This window comes from Emydura macquarii, unplaced genomic scaffold (assembly GCF_026122565.2).
Source record: "Emydura macquarii macquarii isolate MOO-44397 ecotype Brisbane River unplaced genomic scaffold, CSIRO-AGI_Emac_v2 contig_3113, whole genome shotgun sequence".
Taxonomy (NCBI): domain Eukaryota; kingdom Metazoa; phylum Chordata; order Testudines; family Chelidae; genus Emydura; species Emydura macquarii.
The window spans coordinates 5,489,262-5,512,737 of NW_027133250.1; the positions used below are offsets into that span (position 1 = coordinate 5,489,262).

Here is a 23,476-nt window from a genome sequence, read left to right on the forward strand (position 1 = left end):
TTGTGTTGTTGCAACCAAGTCACAGCACTCTGAATGGGTTGTAAGAAACACAGCTGACTTGTGTCCACATAGGGCTTATCCAACCTATGTTTGCCCGTCCACCCCATGTTTTGTGACCGAGTCAGACCGGATGGCTACCGGACCGTGCTAGAAGGCCAGTACATCAGCCCCAGGTTCAGCAAGTCCCTTTTCCCCTGGTAGCTGAGCAGGGGTTACTCCAGGTTAATTAACACACCTGGAGCCAATCAAGGCCCCGCCCAGGACTTGTTAAAAGCCTCCCCTCCACAGAAAGGGTGTGGCTGGAGTTGTGTGAGCAGGCAAGACGCTGTCAAGAGCCAGGAGGGGTTAGGAGAAGGAGCAGGATGCTGGCAGGAGAGAGCCCTGCCCTACAAGGACTGGGGGAGGGAAAAACCCTGCCTGAAGAGGGCAAAGGACCTTTCCCAAGCCTGGAGGCCTGAGGGAAGAGACCCTGCCAGAAGGGGAAGATAGAACTGGACATTTGGTTCGGCACCACCACGCCCAGCGGGGCTGTCAGGGGGCAAGGAGGCCAGGAAGGGCCCCTGTCCGAGCAGGGTCCAGACATTAAGTCAAGGGGCATGGGGCAGTAACCCAGGGAAGCCAGCAGCTTTCCTGAAGCCACAGCACAAGGCTGCTACTTGTAGGGTCCCTGGGCTGGGGCCCAGAGTCAAGGGTGGGACCTGGCCCCCACCCACCCCTTACCAGCCATTCACTGGAGGGGCAAGAGCCCCAGTGAAGAGGCCAGGACCTGTGAGAACCAGAGACAGGACCAGGACCCAGCAGGGAGCGGCCATCTTAGAGCGGCTGCAGAAGGAAGCGCTGGACCCACCGAGGCAGAGGAAGAGCTTTGTCACAGTTTGTACCGGCGCCTTCTGGGAAAATCCGGACAGCCATCCCATGGTGACTCAGCAGCTGATGGCAGGAGCAGGGGTTTCCGGGCATTTCTTGGACCCTCTTGGGAAGAGGAGACAACTGGTTTTTTTATATAGAATGATTCAAGCAATGCCTCCTTCCCAATGGCACTTCTAGCGCAACAAAAAAATCCTCTCTTTGTTCTTTCCCACTACGTACCGGGCAAGTTCTTTTCCAATGACTTATCTAGGAACATCCAACCTTCCAGGGCAATACACAAACAGGATATGCAAATGAAGTTTGCTTCGTGTCAAAAAAGCCAGAATAAAACACAATCAAGGGTCCTATTGCTCACAAACCTTCCTCACCTTCTCTAATTGCACTGGTGCTTGCTTGTTACTGATTTCCAGCCTATTTTTTAATAAGAACCTTGTGTTGCTCTTAGACTCGGAGGCCTCGACAGATACGGAGGCTGAGAAATAAAACAAACTCTTTCCAGTTACAGGTTTTAAAAGTTTACAACACAGCGCTTGCTTGAGAAAGCAACTCTGTGAAATGCTTCATGGGGCTCCAGGATTGTGGTCTCACAGTCTCTTCAGAGCAGTTGTGCCCAGTTTACATGGTTATTACTATTATTACTTCTTCTTATTTGCATTATGGCACTGCCTAGAAACCCTAATAAACTCCACTGTTCTAGGCACCACACAAACACTTAGGGCATGTCTACACTGCAAGAAAAGGGTGTGTTCCTAGCTCGGGTTAGCTAACCCAACTTAAAACAGCAGTGAAGACAGGGCTTTTCATTCAAGTTAGAGGCTCGATTCCAGGCTCCCCGTAGGCCTTAACTCCAGCAGCTAACCCAAGTCAAAAGCCGAGTTGCCGTGTCTGCACTGCTCCTTTAACCCAAATTAGCTAACTTGGGTTAGAACCTGAACTAAGAAGACACCTCTTTTTGCACTGTAGACACATCCATAGCAAGAGATAGTCCCCAACCCAAAGAGTCTGCAGTCTAAAGAGACAAGAGGAAACAGAAGCACAGAAAGATGACATGATTTGCCCAAGCTCACAGAGCATGTCTGTGGCAGAGACATGAGTAGAGCTGCCCTACCCCTGGATCATGCTGCCTTGTCTACATGTAAAAACGTGTGTCCGACCACCAGCCCTGCAAACTCAGCTGGAGATCCAAGCCAGCTGGGTTATTTCATCTCATGCAGCAACAGCAGTTCTGCAGCGCCAGATTCTGCTCTCAGTGACACTCGCGTAACTCAGCTGAAAAAAATTCCCCCAGCAGGAAGAAAGCTGGCCCATCATCTTCAGCAGTGACTCTGCTATTGGAACATACTTGACCAGTCTGATGATGATGATGCATAAACTGGAACAGAATCCAGTTTGTTTTCCCAGACCTGGGCTGGCTCTTCCGGGCTCCCAGGAATAAAAAGCAGCAGAGACTTATCTTAGCCACTAACGTCCACAGATCTGACTTTGGAGACACACAGGGGACAGATCTGCTGACTAAAAAGGGACCAGTTTTACACAGGCACCTTCCAGAGCAGAGCTGCACTTTAAAACCTTTTTCTGCTAAGGTTTTATTGTAAAAAAGCATAACGAAGCCACCAAAAATTTGACTTTGTTTGTACCAGATATTAGTTTCAAAGACAGGAACAGTTTCATGCACCATCATTAACCAATTTAGATAAATCAGACAGATATGTAATTGAGACAAATACACATGTACAATTTACAATATATCCACACTCATACAGAGATTAATTGATCCCTTGAAAGATAGAGACTGTATATTGTATCAAGTTTGACTCAAGGGGGAAGAAAAAACCCCTGGTTAATCCATGGATGGTGAAAAGCAGCTGGAGTGATTACAATACAGCAAGAAAACAGCTGGAGCTACTGTATTACAGTACAATAAGAAAACAGCTGGAGCAATCACAACATGGTGAAAACAGCTGGAGCAATTACAGTTACATAATAACAAGCTGGGAGTGCGGAGGTGGATGCAAAAATATCAGGCAGGTTCAGAATGGGGCTTGGAGAAAGTTGCTGTAGGGTTGGGTGTACGAAGGAAGACTATTCTTTGGTCATGGTACTGCAGTCCTAACTCAAAAGATGTGGGTTCCGTTCCCAGGTTTGCCACAGATGCCTTGTGCAAGTCACTGAATCTCTCTGTGCTTTAGTTTCCCCCTCGGTAAAGAGGGGATGATAATACTCCTTTTGTCCACTTAAATGGGAAGCTCTTTAGGGCAGGGCCTGTCTTTCACTAGGTGGATGGACAGCCCTTAGCACGGATCTGAGCTGAGGCCATATGGTGCTACTGTCGTATAAATAACGACAGCCACAAACTCTGGTGAGCCCGAAAGCTGAGGTGATTGCTTTGTTATAGCTAGTGTCCTGGGGATATAGCAAGGCGGTCCCGGGCAAAGAGGCTAGATGTCTCCATCATTCACAAGAAGGTCTCCCGCACTCAGCCTCTTCGTGGACAGCAACTAGATGGAAAGCTGTGGATGTCCTGTATCTGTGGAGATTGAAACTGTGATGCTGAGGTTTTCTTTGGCTGGGTCATGATGGTTCATCGCCTTTTGAGGACTCATTCTTCCAGCCCTTATGGGGTGCAGCAGGCTAAAAAGAAAAGCCGCTCCCCAGCTGCTTCGCTTACTATGAGGTCTTAAATATTTGTGCATGGCAGAAGGCGGCCAATGTACTGACCTTATGCACCTGCCTACAGTCTAGCCGGAGACTTACCATTAGAGCTGGTCAGGAAAAGATTTGTTTCCTCTATGGAAATACTTCTCTTACGCCAAAATTTCCTATGCAAAGTTTTGTGTTTCTTGTTGAAAACCAAAGACAATTCAACTTTCAGCAACCCAAACCAGAACATTTTCTACTGAAAATGTTGGGGGGTTGGCTGCCATAAAACAACTACATACATATACACAGATGAAAATATTAATAGTTTTGTTTAGACATAAAAAAAACTACACACATGTTTTTGACAAAACCTCGTCTTTCAACGAAAACACTTGTCATTGAGAAGAACTTTGCCCTACTCATCACAGCCTTGGGCTAGAACAACTTCCGGGCCTACAGAAAAATGGGGTGTGGGTTTTGAAAATGCCGGTTGCAAGAGCCTCTGCCATTTTGCAAGTGTTGCAAGAGCCTCTGCCATTTTGTTTTCCTTGCTGATTTTCCTAGATAGGCCTATCAAATAAACCTTCCTTGGAGTTGGAACCAATGCACGAAGCTCCCACCATATGCAAATTAAACCCACTAATATTGTCTTTAATAATTACAGGTTCTTCCAGGTTAATTGCTAATACTTGAGGCTAAAACATACCTCAGAGATTAATTATCTTGTAACCTGTAGCTGTCAGGCTATAGTTTTGAAGACAGGCACAAGCAAGTTTCTCCCTTGTGGCTATATTGGTACCTAGCCCATTCTTGCTTCCGTTAGGTTAGCTCTCATTCTGTGGCTTGGACTGCAGAGAGGCCACTGAATGGATTATGCACCCCCTGAGGTTTTGACCTGGGCTAAATATGGCATATTACAGGGCAGGATGCTTGTGAGAGACACGGGTCTGTTGACGCTCTCCAGCCAGCGTGTTTGGTCGTATGCATTCTGTTCTTGCTTAGTCAACTGAACTGTAAGTGACGGGTGAACTTCAAAAGGTCCAGGTTGAGAGGCGCACCAAAAGCTTATAATGGCTGAAAGAGTCTTCTCCTGCCTCTCAGTCTATGCAGCCCAGATGCTCCACTTCATCCAGGGCCTTTCTCTGCTGGAGACACTCCTGAACAACCAGCTCCTTAAGCCCCTGTTCCTTTTTGTCCTTGTGCAACTCCCAGCAGGGTCTGCAAAGCTGTAATGCTCCAGTGTGAGTGGGCACATCCTCTCCACCCAGGGGATAAAGTCGGAAGCTCTCGTGTGCCTGCTCCATTAGTCACAAGCACGTACAAGGTGAGGATGGGCATGTTGGAGACACGGGTTTGTCCAACACATGGATTTAAGCATGACCTTTATAATAGGGCCATGCTTAAATATAATATCATATTCCCATATAGCCAGGATCTAGCTAGCATCCAGTGACTGTAGAAGCAACTAGGGGACTGCCAGTAGAACCCTCTGCAATGCCATGTGGATTTCCTGGGTGCCTCCTGCCCTGCCCTGCTCTCTTCCTAGGCCCAATACCCCACATCTGCACAGCGCAGGATCAGGCCCCCATGCAACCAAAGCCACCATTACTGCAGTCCCAGCAGGTGGCAGGTTTCTGGTGCATGCAGCCGTCTGAGTCATTACAGCATGTGTGGGGGCTGATAATTGGATAGCGAGAAGGAGTTGGTATATTATAAGCATAATGAGTCATTAGTGGAAGTTACCTTCCCTGGGCTCCCACGGGACACAGTACATCTCCTGTGGCTGGCTCCTGAAATACGGCACCAGTTCCACTTCATTAGGACACCGTTCTGTCTTGTATTTCATGTCACATTATCCGGATCTTCAGAGCTCGAAATTAACTTTGTAGGGCCAGACTGCTCGGCTAATCCCTGCCCGGCACAGCGTGTGAGAGAAGGGAAACGTATGCTGAATGTCAGCAAACACTTCCTGCTCAATTAAGCTGCAGCGCAGGGAAGTGGCAGAAACCCAGACTCTTGGGACGCTGAAAACTGGATGGGACAAAGCCCTGGAGAATATGGCAGGGGCCAATGGTGAAATACTGGCCCATTAAATGGCAAAACTCCCACTGACTTCAACAGGGGTCCATCCCAATACTGCAGCAGTCAGGAGTCCTGGGATGGTTTAGATCCTAGGAACTCATCCTGGGCCCTGGGGCACCTGCCTTTCCCATATTACTAAATGGGAGGGAGGTCCCAGCTAGCTGCTGGCTACATGGGAGCAGGGAGAGGGTCCCAGTATGGGAATGGTGGAGAACCACTGGTCGGGCATATATCCGAAGGCCACGGACCACAGAGGGAAGCTTTGGTTTTCAGTCAGGCTGCAACAGGCGTGGAGACAAGAGTGGCCCATCCACCTGGTGCAAACTGCCCTCGGGCCAGAACTCTTTGCTCCCCGGAACGCAGAGGAAGGGGAGATGCTGCCTCACCTGGTGCAGAGCTGGGGTGAATGTGGGACAGCTCAGGGTGGGCGTGATCGGGGCCCCGACGGTTCAGACCCAGGGTTTGTAGTAACACTGCAGACAACGTGTACAGACCCAAAGCAGGGGAAAGTTGAGGGCCTCACACAGACTCCAAGCAAGGGGAGGGAGAGGAGTGATACCTGCTCCAGGGGTGCTGCCTGCTAGCACAACCCTGCCACCCTCTCAGGAGAATGCTGCCCGCCGTGGGGGTGCTGGAAATCAGTGGTGGTCAGCCTCAGGGTCATGTCTGTCTTGGGCCAGGGCCCGGAATGACTTGAGAGAATCTGTGCAGATGGTTTGGGTAGCCAGGGCCTGCTGCGCTCTGCTCCACACGCGTGTGTCAGCCAACAAAGAGCAAGGAGTCCATTCACATGCTACGGAACTGTGCACTGGTGCCCTTATTCCAGGCGCAAACACCAGTCGGCTAAACGAAGGCGATCGCCGAGGCAGGCTGACTTCTGATTTCTTGCTGTTAATAACATCCTCACAGAGGCTGAATTAATCAGCGTGTGCGATCTTCAGCAGAAAGAGGCTACCTAAGTGCAAGGAACTAATTATCTGAATTATGATTGCGATTAGGTTTCGCTTCCCTAACCAGAAGAACAAAGACCAAGGACGTTGGGGGCCGAGGACAGTTTGGTTGACAAAAGGGAAATGACACAAAACTAGAAATTCTGATGGAGACTTGAAAACCGCAGTCCGGTAAATGGGCTCAGACAGCCTGGGCACTAGGGAAAGTGAATTGTCTTGGTCCTGCCCCCCTCCTAAGGCCACACACGCGGTGGTTACGCTCCTCCAAAAGTGCAGGTGGAAACTATGACGTGGCATGAGTCAGGATGAGGACTACGTGTAGCCCTCTGCTCCGACAGGCAGACGCCCGCCCCCCGAGTGCCGGCTCCCGCACCTGAAAGAGCGTGGGGGTAAAAAGGGCCGTGATGTGGGTGGAGGATGGGCATGGGAGAGGTTACGCACAACCCTCCTCCCATTAGTGAAGCACCTAGCTAGGCAATCTCTTCTTAGGTCTCACTCCTGCTACTGGGCAGAATAACGTGGTGCTCACTCAGCACCACTCTTATGAATGCAGGATCGGCCCCGATCCAAGTGTCCTGCACAGCACTTTTTACCTCAGGCATGAAAGCCCAGGCCCCACACGGTCGCTGTCCCCCCTTGGAAGTAGAGTCAGAGCCCTTACATTGAAAAGACACAAATCTGACCGGCAAGGGAGCTGGCTGCTGCCTGGAATGGAGCGTAGCAATCCGGCGCTCAGTCCGGAGGGGGGATGGCCGAGGAAAGAATGGCAGGGCAGGAAGGAGAGAGGTAGAGCGATCGCTTGAGCTAGTGGTTCTGGGCGTGTGCGAACCAATATGAACTGGCTAGAATAGCTACCGTATATTAACATGTACCGTGCACACCACGCACATATTAGCATGCATTAAGCACAAATATTATAGCTGTTAGATAGCTTATTTCGGCCTATGCCTTTGCTGTAATCCTGTTCTCTTACGCTAGCCATCCCCTAACACCTTGCATTAGCTGCAGAGAGCTGTGTCTCAAGCAGACAGGAAAGCCGTCAGGATCAGGACATACGATTATTTTACCATAGCAAGAGGGAGGGAGTTATTCTCACAGGCCAGCACTAGAACGTCCCCAAGGAAGAGACCTATGAGGGTACAGACCTAACAGGTGCCTTCACACCCCGTGGTACCTGGGATGCACGTGTTCAGAACAGAGAGAGAAAAGGTTTACTACGGTAGCGGAAAAACAAAGTAGAAAGCGGATTGGTTAAATCTAGTTTCAGATGACGCACACAGTACCTCTGAACTGTACACAGGCAGGGAATAAAAAGCTGCAACACTGGGCGCGCACCGTCTGTGTCAGGTGAACGTAACCACGCGGCACAAGACGGCGTCCCAGAGACTGGTATCGCAGAGCAACTTTCTCCTGTGCTATATTATTATTGGCTTAGAGCAATAAACCTGACAGTTGCTGGTTATTTGGTCTCTTGAATATATTTCAATGTGAACTGGAGCCCGGTCAAGCCTCTGACTGTACGATTTATCAACAAGTCCCCTCCCCAGGCAGCCCCGGCTGTGGAGTTGAGTCCCCGAACTGCGCTGCGTTGCTACCCCCGGCTGGAATCGCCCTAGTGCGCCCCATTCGCTCTCCACAGACACTCCGAGACAAGAACCCACTCAGTGCCGGGGAAGAGCGAGACAGAGAACAGTGAAACTGAAGGCTGGTCAGGCAACCTACGCTCACAGCCTGGGGGCTTTCCACGGGGATTTCAGGACCCTCTCCCCCTTCCTGGTCCTTCTTTTCCTCCATCCCTTTTGCCATCTCGCTTTCCCTGCCATCACATGGTCCTCCTGTCTATATCCATCCATCTATCCATCCCCATTCACTCCCCACTATCTAGCTATCCATCCCTCCCCAAACACCCACCTCTCTCTCTCTGGCGTTTCTACAGCCCCAGTCACCATGCCCCTAGGTGTGTCTCTCAAAACACTTTACCCTGCGTCCTCTTCACTTGGCCTTCCCGCTCCTTCCCTCCCCTGCTGCTGCTCACTGAGTTTTCTCCAGGACTCCCCTGTCTTCGAACCAGCGGCTCACTCCCAGCAGTGCCCCTCAGCCAACCGTCCAGACCCTTGGGATCGCAACAGCCCTTCCTACGTGCCTTTCCCACGCTCACGGTGGGTGAAACTCACATCACCTGCGTAGGTGAGAGGCATTGGGCTATGTCTGCGATGGGCATAGGGAGGTGAAGTCCACGCCTGCATCCTGGGGCCAGAGAACTGGGCCATGCTGCCCCCCACCCCCAACCTCGCAGCTGCTACTCCAGCCTATGGGCTGGAAGAGTGACCTCAGCCCCGCTGCATGGCACAAAGCCCGGTGCCCGTCCCCTGGCCAGCCCGTCACCATACTCCCTGCCAGCTTGGGCTGGCTCAGAGAGCTTCCCTGCAGCACAGAGAGGCTGGGCAAGCATCCCTTTGTGGCCTCTCTGGGGCTTAGCTGGTGCGAAAGCAGGAGAGGCCCGCCCTGCCACGGGCATCTGGGCACACTTGTGCCACCCTGGCGGCCGGCACTTACCATCCTCGTCCGTCTGGAATATCATCTCCTTCCCTTCCTTGCGCCCCTCGGGGTTGGAGAGGATGAGCTTCACGTGGACGTTCTTGTAGGGCAGCAGGTTCTTGATGGTGTAGCGGTGGACGTTGCGCTCCATCTTCATGCACTCCCGGAAGGTCTGGTTGTGGCTGGTGCCCACAAAGTAGCGGTAGCAGAGCGAGACCACGTAGGTGTGACAGCGTGTCAGGTTGTAGCCCAGGGGCTCCCACTGCAGCGTCAGCTGTCTGGACTGGATCTCAGAGAATGCCAGGCCTTTGGGGGCCCTCATGGGCTCTGGTAGGGAAAGAGAGAGAGAGACAGAGAAGTGACACAAGGAAAACCATCCATCAGGAAGGGCAACAGGGCTAAATCTGCAGTAGGACACAAATGAAATGAACTTGTTGGGCCTCCGCTTTGATCCTAGTGAAAGCCGGTCCATGGTGCAACCTAATTGCTCAGGAGAGACCCAAGTCTAGAAAAGCAGGTCCAGACTCCAGAGAAAATCATTTAAAAAAATAATAATGATAAGTACATATAACAATTGTTTGGGTCTGTTCAAAAATGTCTGGTGGTCTGGATTTGGCCTGCGGTCAGTCTATTGACTACCCCTGCCCTTGATGAATAGCTAAAATAGATTAGATTGATACGTTTTACTGAAGAAAGACAGAAAGCTGAAAGAAAAAATATGGTGACAGAGAGACAGAAAGAAAGAATAGGATGATAGAGAGACAGAGAGATAGATTCATGTGCGCCGGCAATGCCCTGTTTTCAGGTGTGCTCTGCCTAACTTAACTTGTGTTGCCTTTTGCTTTGTAAACATCAAAGATCACCAGCGTTTAAAAGCAGGAGCAATAGTACAAACCCTGGAAACCGACCGTCCCTCACCCTTAATGACGGCTGCTAGGGTGTGTCTGTGTTTCCAGGGCACATCCCCATTCTATCACAGACTACCCAGACCCTTCCCAGCACATGTTCCCCTCACTGACATTGCACTGAATTCCATTCACAGTGACCTCAGACTTCTTTTTCTATGTTGTTGTTCAGGTGGCCACAGAAAGGGCAGACACTGGTATGAAGGGAGGCTGCATTTGCAACTGAATGAGCGATTGCGCAGGCATGTGGACTCTGAGTCAGTACAGAGCTGTGGGCAAAATCCTGCCCTCCCCCCACGCCCAAATCTTTGCTTGTTTCTACAAACAAACCTGGACTGAAGCTTTTGGAAATGTACTGTCATGAGTTTTAATTGGGGAAACATGGCAGTCGTGTAACTGCAGCCCTGAGAATCCAGACTCCTGGGTTCCACTCCCAGCTCTGACACTCAGGGTTTGTCTACACGGCTATTTAGGATGTGACAAGCCAGGGTGTGAATCTACAGAGCACTAGCTTGCCATGCACGCAGAGCTTGCTGTTTGAAATGAGAGTAGTCAAAGTGCACTGGGGAACTTTTAGAGCACTGCAGCAGTGTCCATGCGGTGAGTTATGGCACGGCATGCTGCTGATTTACACCCTGGCTTGCTGCACGCTGACTTGTCGCACAGACAAGCCCCTCGATACGCTCTAGACATGGTCACTTAAACACTCCCAACTCCAAGGGTTGGTCTCCAACAGATAATTAGATTGACCCAGCCACATTGCTCAGAGATGTGAAAAATCCACACTTCTGAGCAACGTAGTTAAGCCAACCTAAGTCCCCGTGTCGAGAGAATTCTTCCATCGAAGAACGCGACTGCCTCATGGGGAGATGGATTTACCTAGGCAAGAGTCCTGGAGAACCCCTCCCGTCACTGGAGTGTCTACTCTGAAGTGCTGCATCTGTGCGCTGTAGCGGTTTAAGTGTAAACACTGCCTTAAACTACTTGGATTATCAGCTATGGGGAGACTGGCAAGCAGTCGGGAATGGCACTGAACAGCCAGGGAACAAACTCTGAGAGGCATTTAATTGAGAGGGAAGTACGGTCAACCCCAAGGAGGACAGAGTTAGGTTGTTGTTTCTACTTGTATGCAGGGATTTTGTTAGGGGAGGGCCCCGAGAGTCCTGGCCCTGAAAAAGGGAGAACCTAGAGAGGTTGTGGAGGAGAAGGCCGGGGAAGGCTGGACACGAATGAGCCCAGGGAAAGAGCAGCAAGAAGCAGGACTGAGCAGACCTTGCCTGCTGGTTACAGAGTTCCTGGGCTGGAAGCCAGCGTAGAGGGAGGTCCCGGGTTCCCCTACCCGCCACTGGTATGGTGGCCTGAGGCAGGAAAAGGCACAAGGACAATGCAGAGCCTGAGAGAAGGGTCTGAGAATCACAGGGCCTGGAGATGGGGCTGAAAACCCTTTGGTGAGGATGTTTGGATGGTTAATTTGTTGGAACTCTGCGATGCCGGAAGCGGTGGACTAAATCATGACCTGGCCGGAGGCCCGAGTCATGGGAAGAGAGGCCACTGTAGCGCCAGCGCAAAAATCAGCTGGAGGTGCCAGAGAGAGACAGAGCGGCTATGCCATGCCTGTCCACAAGGAGGTGCTCCAGCAATGAGTAACCTGCGCCCACTGGCAGGCACACTGGGTGGGGCCGGGAGTTGCTCACTGCGAGCAGGGGACAGCTATTCCGTTACTGCAAAGGGCTCTGGAAGCTACAGCACAACGTGATTTGGAGACCCCATCCGCAGAGGCATCATGTCGCAGGGCAAGGGAATTGCTGTCCCTCTCCGTGGACCTGACCCACTGAAGTTGATAGGAGCCTTTCCACTGACTAGGAGGGGTTTGTCTCAGGCCCTGTACGGTCTAGTTAACCGGCATCTGGAATGCTACCACCACCGGTTAGCAACACCTGGAATCCGGTGCTTGGGAATCATCTGGATTCTGCCGGGACCGTCCTCAGAGCTGTGAGCCTCACGGGGGCCATGTGGCTGAGTCCCGAGCTGCATTCCCGCGCCGTCCCACCAGGACGCAGGGTGACGCTCTGACGGTGCGTCTCAATGACGGCTCCCGACACGCCGTCACCCTGCCTCGTGATGCCATGAAGCCAATGCGCAGCACAAACGTCCCAGCGTCGCCCCGAGGAACAGGCTCAGCCTGGCAGGCGGCTCACACACGTGGCGTTGCAAATGGATATTTCAAGCCATCCTTTCGGTTCTGAATTTACAGCCCAAACAAGGGCATTGCTGTGCCAGCTGTACATGGGGCGTACTGAGCATGAGTCCGTATATGTCTGCATAGTTCCTTTAAAACCCCACCTGTCCTGCAAGGGAAATCTGACCCTGCAGAAGGAATTCCGCTGGAGAAATGACTTACTGTAAGAAAGGCTGGGAGACTTTTAAAGTGCAAGGACTATATATAGACCAGAGAATGAATAAGAACCATGTCATCACTTCCCATCCCTCCCTCCTTCTCCTCCTCCTGGGAAAGCTGCAGGCTCCGTCTCCAGGAGTCATGAACGCAGCATGATGGACAGAGGCAACTGGATTATCTAAGACCCTCTAGGGAGTGAAAACTCGCCCCGCCAGGTGATGCTCATGTATTTATAGGGCACATTTGTGAGGCGTGATTTGCTGGAGCGACAAGACACAGTAGGCGGTGCGTGGTTCCAAGGATTAGAGCACGTCTGGCCAGTGGCCTTCTAGACAGACCCAAGGTCAAGTGCCTCTAAGCACCCTCGACTTGCAATAATCACCTTGCACGGTGCCACTGGGAGTCTCCCACGGCTGCTCTGTAGTGGATCCTTCTGACAGATAAGAAAAGCAGTAGCAGTCCATTTCCTCGGCAGCATGGATGGGCTGGGTCCTCTCCAGTACTGCAACGGGGCAGCTGCAGCTCCCAGTGCCACTGCAACCTGGGAGCACTGGGATTGCTGGTGGATTGAGTGGGTCAAATTCCCAAGGGATTTGCCCCAGGCAGGAATTTGGCCCGGCCAGTGTTGCTGGTGGTTGTTACAGAACAGGAACTTCTGCTGGCGAAATCACTTCGCCCCTGTTCCTCGGGCATCTGGATTAACTTCCCACCAGCTGTACGACTACCAGAGCCCAGAGCCAGCTCAGAACTCGGGGAGCAGAGCCAAGCAGCAGCAGTCCCCCCTTGGGAAACCCTGTCCCGGTTGAATGTCGCTCTTTGCAGCTGAAATCATCGAGGGACTGGTGCAGAAACCTCGCCAACTCATTTCAGGGTCGAGTGAGCCCCGGGCTGTATGGCAAGGGCTGGCAGAGGGCACAGGTTAGTGGGTAACCTCACTGTGCTCCTGGCCGGTGTTAAACTCACTGCGTTGTCTGGATCAGCCAAGAGGTTGGCCGCCTCTCAGGGGTGTTGCCAGGGACCACCCAGCACAGATGAATTACAGCTCGGCTTTATCTGGTGGAGGCCTCATTAACGCCACCCCAGGATCATTCCCCCCTGCCGGGGTGCCAGGCAGCAGCAGCAAAGCCTCCGTGGGATAGCAGCTTCTTGTCTGATTAAAGATGGAGTGTTCCAGGTTCCAGCGGCCCAGAGAGGAGCCTGCCCAGTGGAAACGGCATTGCTGAGCAGCTTGTTCTCTCGCCGGCCTTCCGCCGCGTTAACGAGCCCCGGGGAAGCGGTAACGTCGGACGAGCGAGGAGCAACGCCTGCCTGTACGGCGTGTCAGAGACCAGGGACCAGGGACACTCCCTGAGGAGTCAGCTGCCCACACTGCCCTTAACAGGACCGGTTGGTAGCATTAGATGGAAAGGTGTTATCACTATCACCATTCTCAAGGGCTGTGACTCATCCATGGCTCACCTTGCTGTGAGCGATCTCAATGCAGCAAACTAGACTATGCACGGTCATCGGAGACAGGTCGGGCTGGAAGGGACCTCGCGAGGCAGAGGCAGGATTAAGTATGGCTAGACCATCCCTGACAGGAGCATATCCAATTTGTTCTTAAAAACTTCCGAGGACGGGGATTCCACAGCCCCCCTGGTAACCTGTTCCACTGCTTAACTATCCTGGGAGTTAGAAAGATTTTCCTAATATCTAACTTAAATCTCCCTTGCTGTAAACTAAGCTGATTTCTTCTCATCTCACCCTGATTGGACATGGAGAACAATTGAGCCCTGTCCTCTCTGTAACAGCCTTTTACATATTTGAAGACAGGTATCAGGTCTCCCCTCAGCCTTCTCTTCTCTAGACTTAACAGGCCCAGTTCTTTCAACCTTGCCTCCTAGCAGGGTTTTCTAAACCTCTCAGCATTTTTGTTGCTCTCCACTGGACTCTCTTTAATTTATCCACATCCTTCTCGATGTGCTGTGCCCAAAATGACACAGGATGCCAGCTGCAGCCTCACCAGTGCAAGCAGAGCAAAAAAATTACACACGACCCTCCAGCTGATAGACTCCAGATTGACATTTGTCTTTTTCACAACAGTATCCTACTGTTGGCTCATATTCAATTTGTGATCAAGTGTAATCCCCAGATCCTTTCCAGCAGTACTCCCACTTAGCCAGCTATTCCCCATTTTGCAGCTGTGCATTTGATTTTTCCTTCCTAAGTTTAGTACTTTGCACTTGTCTTTATTGAATTATATCTTATTAATTGCAGACCAATTCCCCGAGTTATCAAGATCAGGTTTGATTCTAATCCTCTCCTCCAAAGTGCCTGCAAGCGTGGTGTCATCTGCACATTTTATAAGCAGGCTCTTAACTCCATCATCCAAACATGAAAACCTTGAATAGTACCAGACCCAGGACAGACGCCTGCGGGGCCCCACTTGATATGTGCTCCCTGTTTGATAGCAAATTGTTGATGACCTCTCTGTGAGTAATGATTTTTCAACAAGTTGAACCATGGACTCTAAGAGCTAAGAGCATGCACCTCTATAACTTGAACCTAAAACCTAGCATTAGAAACTGTACCTGGCTCATATCCTCTGTGGGGGGATGTGTGACACACTGAATAGTGGGTGGCATAAGCAGGGGGCCATGCAATACATTTTTGCAAGCTCTATCCCTAAGATTTAAGTAACGGGCACAACCTCCCCCAATGTTACTGCATCATGAAGATTGCAAATTAAGCACTCAAGAGTCAAATGATCCAAAATTTAAGGCTGATCCCATAACCTTAACTCTGCCCCTTTGTGCACCCAGCCTACAACACAGCCTTTAATGAGGTGCTCCTGTAGTATTCGTTCACGTTGTATTTGGTTGTTCATCTGTTATATTTCACATCTGAGACGCTCTGCCTGTTCTCTGTTCTCCTGCAATTCCTTCTACCACGTTTGATGAACCATGGCAGCCATGTGAATTCGCACTGGGAGTTTGTGGGGACTGGGGGCTGCGCAGCTACAGGCGAAACACAACCAAAGTGAGACGCTGGGGGCTCAATTTCCAAAGTGGGAGGGGTTTTGTGTGTTTTCTCTAGAAAATCAAGACAAAAAAGTCACCAAAACTGCAATTGTTCCATCAACTGTTACCGCAAGAAATTGGAGACTTAGGGCCCGATTCTCATTTACACTAAGGCCACTTCATGCTGCACTAGTGATGCAGAGGGGCATTAACGTGAGGGTACAGAGCACCCCAAATGAGCACCACAGGAGGAAAGGCATCACTTAGACATCCTGACTAGGGGAGAAGAACATCACCCTGGGAATGCAGGCCTACAGCCCCTCTGGAACAGCAGATGCTGAATTTCCTGTTTGTTTGGAAGGCAAATAGACCCCAGGTGGGGGTCTCAACTTGAAAGAAGACCCTATCTGCCTCCAGATCATGTAGCTCCCACTTGTGATTGATGGCGAAATCTCTGCTGAGGGTGTCCACCAACACATTCTGAGTTCCTGGAAGGTAAGCTGCCGACTGGGTGATTGGATTCCTCATACACCAATTCTGCCAGGTGACCACTTATACACAGAGGGCTGGATCACACCCCGCCCCCTCTATGGATGAAGAAGGCAATTCTCATATTATAAGATATTATGTGGACATGCTGAGTCTGGATAAATTGCAGAAAAATCTTGCAAGCTTCTCAGACTGCCCGAAGCTCCAGAAGGCTGATGTGCTTCATGGTCTCTCGGGGCATCCATGTGGCCTGTGCCATATGGCCATCCATTTGGGCTCCCCACCCTAAGAGGGAGACATATGTAACAATCATCTTGTCTGGTGAGGATGGTAGTAAGGGGATGTGCACATGTACCTGGTGGGGATCCTTCCACCCACGTTAGAGATGGCGTTACTCTGGAAGGAATTGTTACCACAATATTCATGTTGTGTTTGGTTGGTGAGTACATTGTTCAGAGCCATGTCTGAAGGCAACGTAGGTGGAGTCAAACAAATGTGGTAATGTAAATGCATAGAGCCACATGTCCAAGGAGAGAGAGACAAGTTCTGTCTGGAGCTCGAGGGTAGTGCATACCCTGGTCTATCAGACTGTTCGTGTGAAACCCGTCCCTTGGTATACAAGCTCTCACCAGGACTGAATCTGGTTGCCCCTAGGAAGGCTATGGTTTGTGTCAGAATGAGGATAGACTTTTCCCGGTTCACACTGACTCCTAGCGAGGAAAGCAGCTGACGCATTAAATGAAGTCGACCCACAGACTTCTGGACATGTCCTGGCAATGAGAAGCCACTCATCAAACTAGGGGACGATGGTCAAGCTGATCGGTCTGAAATAAGCCGCTGTTACCAGAGAGGCTCTGTGGGAGTGCCCTCTATCGGAAGTGGTTGAGGCCCACCACGAACCTGAGAAAATGCTCTTGGTTGGGGTGAATGTCCACGTGAAAGTAAGTGTCAAGAACTGTAAACCAAATGGCCCTAGGGATGGGAGTACTGAGGCCAGAGTGACCATGTGAAATCTTAGTTTGAGAATAAAGCAGTTGAGATTGTAGAGATTGAGGACAGGCCTCCAATCTCCCTTCTATGTGGGAATTAGGAAGTACACTGAGTAAATTCCTTTACCGCAGTGTTATAGAGGGACCCACTCTATTCCTCTATTGGAGGAAGGATTCCACTTCTTGCCTGAGAAGTCCCTTGTGAGAATGGCCCCTGAAAAGGGACAGGGATGAGGGTTTTGGAGGAGATAGGGAAGTAAACTGAACCTCATAGGTGACGTGGATGATATCTAATACCACTTGTCTGCTGTTACAGCACTCCAGTTATGGAAATAGAGTGTTACATGACCCCGTGAAGGATGTGTGGGGATCGGGTAGCAGTGGTATCACTATGGGTGTGCAGCTCTCGAACTCCTGTCAACAATATCCCCTCGATCGCCAGAGGATGGGTTGCTGTAGATGTGGGAGGTGCAGGGAAACAAAACTTCTCTACTCCTCCTTCTCCTTTGTCTTTTGCAAGGAGGGTCGTAAGAATGCTGGCGATAAAACTACTGAGTCGCCAGTCTAGGTTTGTAAGTCTCTCTGTGATATTTCCTCTTGGGGCAGGTGTATATATTCCCAGGGAGTAGAGGGTGGCCCTGAAGTCCTTTTCAGTATGCAAGGACTCACCTGTCATCTCATTGAAAAGGTGGGCCTCATCGAAGGGGAAGTCCTCCACGGTGTCCTGGACCTGCCTGGGAAATCCCAAAGTGTGTAGCTATGACTTACACTCCTCACAATGGCCATTGCCATTGACCTACATGTGTCTGCTAAATCAACCACTGATTGCAGTGCGGTTCCGGCCACCAGCTTACCCTCTTTGATAAGAGCCTGGAAGCGAGCTCTGTCTTGCTGTGGTACTTTGTCTACAAAGACTGCGAATTTGCAATAGTTCAGACAGTCGTACTTAGCCGACAGCACGTGACAGGCCGCTATATGGAATGGAAGGCTAGTAGGTGGGAAAACCTTTCTTCCCAACAAGTCTAGATGTTTAGCTTCCCAGAAGGAGTGGATTTGGGATGTTGCCGTCTAGACCTCTCCGTGGCAGCCTGGACGACCAGAAAGTACAGTGCAGGGTAGGTAAAGAGAAATTCCACTCCCTTGGCTGGAACAAAACAGCGTTTCTCTTCCCTCTTCTGGTAGGGGTACATGTGGCTGGAATCTGCCAAACTGCTTGAGCAGATTCCAGGATAGCTTCATTAACTGGAAGTGCTGTTCAACTGGACCCAGCGGTTTGCAGGATATCCAGGAGTTTGTGTTTAGAGTCCTAGACCTCCTCTAGGGAGATCTGGAGTTCCTCTGATAAGCTGCACAATAAATCTTGTTTATGGTCATCCAGAGGGGACAGAGTGACTGTTTCACCAGGAGATGAAGAAGACAATCTTGTCGGTACTGGCAGAACCGGTTCGTACGCTTCTTCTTCTGTGGAGTCAGGAGGAAGAGCTGGCTTTTCCCTCAGAGGGCAATGGTGGCGTGACTCCCTAACGGAAGGCACGGGCTCTGCGTATCTGGCCTATGGGTTCCATGTTCGCCAGGATAGCCAGCAAGTTGGGTCTGGGTACGGTCATAGGAATCTCCAAGGCATGGGGAACCACCAGTCCCGAGGTAAATGTTGAGGTGGAGGTTGAATCTGTATCTCCTGTTAGACTAGCATTTCTTGGAGGAAGAGATGATGGCTCCACTGGTGGTTTGGATTCTCCCAAGGAAGAGAAAAAGGGGTCTGGATCCAACCGCGGTACCAACGGTTCCGATGGAGGAATGGCGTAGCTGGTAGATGGAAGAAGGGACAGGCTTCTGTCATAGGTAACATCTCCTGGTCGAGTCAAAATCCCTCTAGGAGATTACTCTCTAGGAGTAAGAGAAGGTCCCAATGATGGGGGAAGCTGAGTCTCGGGAAGACCAAAGACATCGTCCAGTGCAGTGACCTCCCCGGAGTGCGAGGGGTCCAACACAGTCTTGCTGACGGGGTTGGAGGAGGCAGGCTGTGTGTGGCCGGTGTGTGAGACAGTGACACTACACTGGTGGTTGAAGCTCTGATTGTGTTGGTACAGGGTCTTGAGCTGACAAAGCCCTGGCTTTATGGGCTTCAGAGTCATGGCCCTGGGCTTAGGAGTTAAACGAACAGATTTGCTCAATTTAGACCGAGCTGTGTCGGACTTCGAAGTAGACTTAGAGGGAGACCTGCTCTTAGGCTTGGGTGAGCGTTCTCCATCTTCCTGATGAGACCCCAACGGGAGGACCTGTGGGTATGGATTCCCTCGCGCCAGAGCCAGATCTCATGGTTGGAAGTGCGCACTGGGTTGATTTAGGCAAATGTCCTGCGAGGTCCCTTGGCCTAGATCCTAGTCATTTCCATGAGGTGCTTTTTAAGTTGGAGTTCCTGCACCTCACGGGCACAGCTAGGGAAAGAGCTAGCTGTGACATGTGCCTCCCGAGACAGTACAAGCAGCACTAATGGTCATCGCTGACTGAGAAGGAATGGGGGCAGGACACCGTTTTTAAAATCTGGAGTTCTGGGCATAGTCCAATATCCATAATAGGGGCGTTTCCCAAAGCACAGAATCTAACTAACTGCAAAACTCTGCTAGAAACTATTAAAACTTACTGACGATCAAGAGCTATATACAAAATGCACTAAAGGCAATCTCAGAAATATTTACAGATCAAAGAAATCGAAGGAGAGCGCTGGACGCTGGAGGTTCCAACACAAACCGTGCGGAAGTGAGAAGGAACAGAAGAGATGGTCGATCTGCTCCTCCCTTTATGTCTTCGGCTGGCAACACAAGGAGGGCAAGGGCAGATGTGCAGACCAATGGACGCTGCTTGCAAGAATTCTCCGAGTCGAAGTGCATGGAGCGCATGCATGCCCACGGTGGAACACACAGAGGGACCAGCACTCTAAGAAGAAAAAACCCAGGCTGCCAACATATTACATCAATGACACAGAGGCAGCAGGTCACAAATCTGAGCCCTGAATCACACCGGGGAGCCTGGGGCAGCTTGGATCCTTCTGCAGGGGAAGTGGAGGGGCTGAGGCAGGACAGCCATGCATGCCAACATTCCCAGGATTGTCCTGACACTCCTGTAGCAATCCCACTTCCCACAGCCCTGCCATGTGCCCCCCAAATGACTCCCCAGGCTCACACAATGGCATCACACACCCCCTGCCTGATAAGCACACCACTGTGGGATTTCCTTTGGAGACAGTGCAGGGGGACGTGGATGGTCTGGTGAACAGCATCATGGGCAGCTCCATTACCTGCAGAGCCAGTGCCTCCTGCAGAGCGGCAATGTTCTACAGGAACACGGCTCTAGACCTGGGGGGATCTTTCAACCTCCCAGGGCCAACCAGCTCCTCATTTGGAGACACCCCGCCTGACACCTTCCGGTAGTTGGGGTTCACCTGTATATATTCCCCCACTGCTGAGCCCCAGGGGACAGGGATGGAGGAGAGAACTGATACCACTGAAACAAGAGCCAGCAGCTGAAGCAATACAACGGTGCAACAGACCCACGGCGGGGAAGAGGGAGGAGCTGGTGGGTTTAAGAGAGGCATGAAGAGGAAAGCAGAGAGGGCCCAGTGATTCATCTCTACCATTGGGAACAAATTACCGCTCCACTGGGCATGAGGCGCACCCTCCACCAGGAGAGGAGCAATATACGGCGCTGCTGGAAAGCCAGGCTTTAAGCTTCAATCTCCTTTTTATTCCAGTATATTTAAATGATCGGTGGAAAACAGACAGCTGGGCACCCCCAGGCCAATGTAAGCAGATTCTATGAGCGGTTTAGCAAGAGATCAGCTAACAAGGATGTCTGCAGGCATTAATATTGCTGAATATATCCATATAATTAGTGCCGGCGCAGAGCCGCCTGTGCTTACACTTGCTACTACAGCTGTATCACACACCGGCGTGCCTGTACGAATAGCGTCAATCACGGGCCGTGGCATGCAGCTGTGTTGGGAATCGCCCGTCACTCTGGAGCTGCCTTGGGTAAAGGACGGGCAGAGCACTCCAGCGATAGGATGGCAGATGCTACCCTTTCCCAGAATGGCAGATGGGTCTTGGAGGAGCCCATTCCCCACCAGTGGTTCGGGCTAGTGGCTGCAGATGCTGCCAAGAGCTGGATCGTGCTTAGCATGCAAAGTGCTTCACGAAAAGGTTGGCGAATCACAGAGGAATCAGTACCTATCATTGAAATGCAGCCACCTCTGGGGTGGAATGCAGCAGCTGCTTGATGCCAGTTTGGAGCAGGAAGCTGAGAACAATACCATGTCAAATGGGAGGGCAGAGGGAATTGAGGCTGGTGGAATGCCATGAACTAAGTGATACAGGACACAGAGTTTGACACGGGCCCTTCTAAACAGGGCCAGGGGGTCTACAGTCATCATAAGTTTATACTGCATCCACGAAGGCCCCATTAGCGGCAGAACACTCTTTAATCACACTTGGTCACTGAGTGCGGTACATGCAAGCTAAGGGTGTGCCTGTACAGACCCCTCCACCGCAACGCTCCCTGAGAGAGATGCGCCACCGAATGAATCATCTCCACCACTCCCTGCAGCCCCCCGCTGCTCCCGTCCAAAGCACTGACCCGGCTGATGCTGCCACGCCTGTGGGATCTGACGGGGGCGCAGCCCAGGGAGCACAGAGCAGCTAACCCCACCTACATCTCACCACACAACCAGCAAGGGAGGCAGGCAGCCCAGTGGGGAGCTTGCTGGCAGTCGAGGCAGCGTTCCTGACATCAGCGACTGCCACAGAGCACGTAGTGACAGCTAACGAGGCATCACGGCATTCAAGGGGCAGCAGCGGTAAGGTGACAGGCGTGTCCTATGGCGCTAGAACCGAGGGGCCCAGTCCCCGAGGCGGCTTTGAAACTCCCAGCTGCAACACTGATTACTCCGTAGACCCAGAGAGGTTCCCAGGAGAAAAAAGTGCCCGGGCCCTAGCCAGAAAGAGAGGGAAGCCAGTCCCGATCCCCCAGGAAGCCCCCAAGCTGAGAACCCATGGAGCAGGGCTTTCCATGTTTGGCCCACATTACCCAGGTGCGCCTCTGTGTCACCCCCTAGTGCCTAGTCCACAGAAGAGGTACACGAGTCTGCTACAGTCCTTTATCTCCACTCAGCTTGCCTCCCTAGGTGGAGAAAATGAGGAATGTTGCATGCCACCTGGGGCACGTGACTAAATTAGGCTTTCTGGGGTGGAGATAAAACAGAAGCCTGTGGAGAGCCAGGACGAAGGAAATACGCCAGAAGAAGGCTGGGAGCTGCTGCAGGAGCCACAAAGGAGCCCAGGAGGGACCAAGAGAAGAGAAGACAGACCCTCAGAGAGGAAGGGCTGCGACCAGCCTGACAGTGGCACGGAAGACATTTGGTTTTGTGCCTATTTTGGACTTGGCTGTCCCAGGAGGGGCAGACATTTCCTTTATCAGCCAACCTACCCCGGCAATCAAATCAGGTCGGGAGATCCAACCTGAGTGAGGGGAAACTGAGGCAGTGGCTAGCCCAGACCCAGACTGGGTCGGCAGCGCCTCTACGCTCGGGAAAGTTTCCCTTCGGAGTGCAGTTAAGAATTTGGGGTGAAGATCAGCGTCAGCTCTTATATCTTCTGCATGCGCTCCCCTGACGTATGTAACGCCAGTGAACTGTTGTCTTTGGGACCTGAAGTCAGCAGCGACTGAGCCTCCTTCACGATCCCGCAGAGACGTGACAAGGACGCCTACAACATCACTTTGTAAATAATATGCAGGATCCGCCAGCTAAAAAACAAGCTCATTCCCAGAAAGGTTAAGTGCTACCATTACTTCCCCAGCGCAAGGATCCTGAACGTTCTTGTGTGTTTAATTTATAGGCTCCAGTTAATATCAACCAACGGAGGGCAGAGGAGTGGGGGGAAATGGAGCAAACCCAGAGAACGCAGGCCTGCCGCCGTCATTCTCAGGCTGCAATCGCTTCCCAACAAACAGCTGCTAAGGATCATCTCATAAAAGCAGCTATTTCAAGGGGACCAGACACGCAACAGTCGTGTTCCTCCTGAATGTCACCTTCTTCCCTTTGACTCTGTTCAATTGCTGAGCGGCTACATCCACAGCACATCAAGGAAGTCTGTTGCCATGGAGTGTCTGAAACTCCGACACCAGGAGGCCGCCTGTCGTCTGTGACCTCGCATAACCCATTGTCAAGACAACCAAAGTGGGGGCGGTCTTTAAAGTGAGGGCCGCCCCCTTCTGCATGCTCACCTGGGGCAGAAGCGTTTTTCCCCTCTCCGCTTGTGAAACCAAGGGGGAAATGAATTGCAAACTCACCCCCTGGCAGAGCCCATGTTGTTGAAGAGGTGTCAGTTGTGACATCATCAGTACATGGGAAGCTGAGGTAGGTCCAGGACTTGCCATGCTGGGTCACACCACTGCTCCATATACTCTAATATCCTGCCTCTGGCAGCAGCTCATAGCTGACATTGCAGAGGAAAGCAAAAGAAAGCAGACCTGGGGGGGGGGTTTCTATTCCCAGTTCTGCCACTGACTCACTGCATGGCCTTGGTCATGTCACTCAACTTTTTAGTGCTCCTGCTTATCC

At 51.4% G+C, this 23,476-nt stretch overlaps 1 protein-coding gene across 3 annotated transcripts in view; it reads right to left on the reverse strand.

The window, feature by feature from the left end:
• Positions 1-23,476, reverse strand: part of PTPRU (protein tyrosine phosphatase receptor type U) — a 249,745-nt gene that overhangs the window by 96,197 nt on the left and 130,072 nt on the right. For all 3 annotated transcript variants that reach the window (XM_067530833.1, XM_067530832.1, XM_067530831.1), the window contains exon 8: positions 9,099-9,407. In XM_067530833.1, the coding sequence (XP_067386934.1) occupies positions 9,099-9,407 (309 nt within the window). The remainder of the gene's footprint in view (positions 1-9,098; positions 9,408-23,476) is intronic.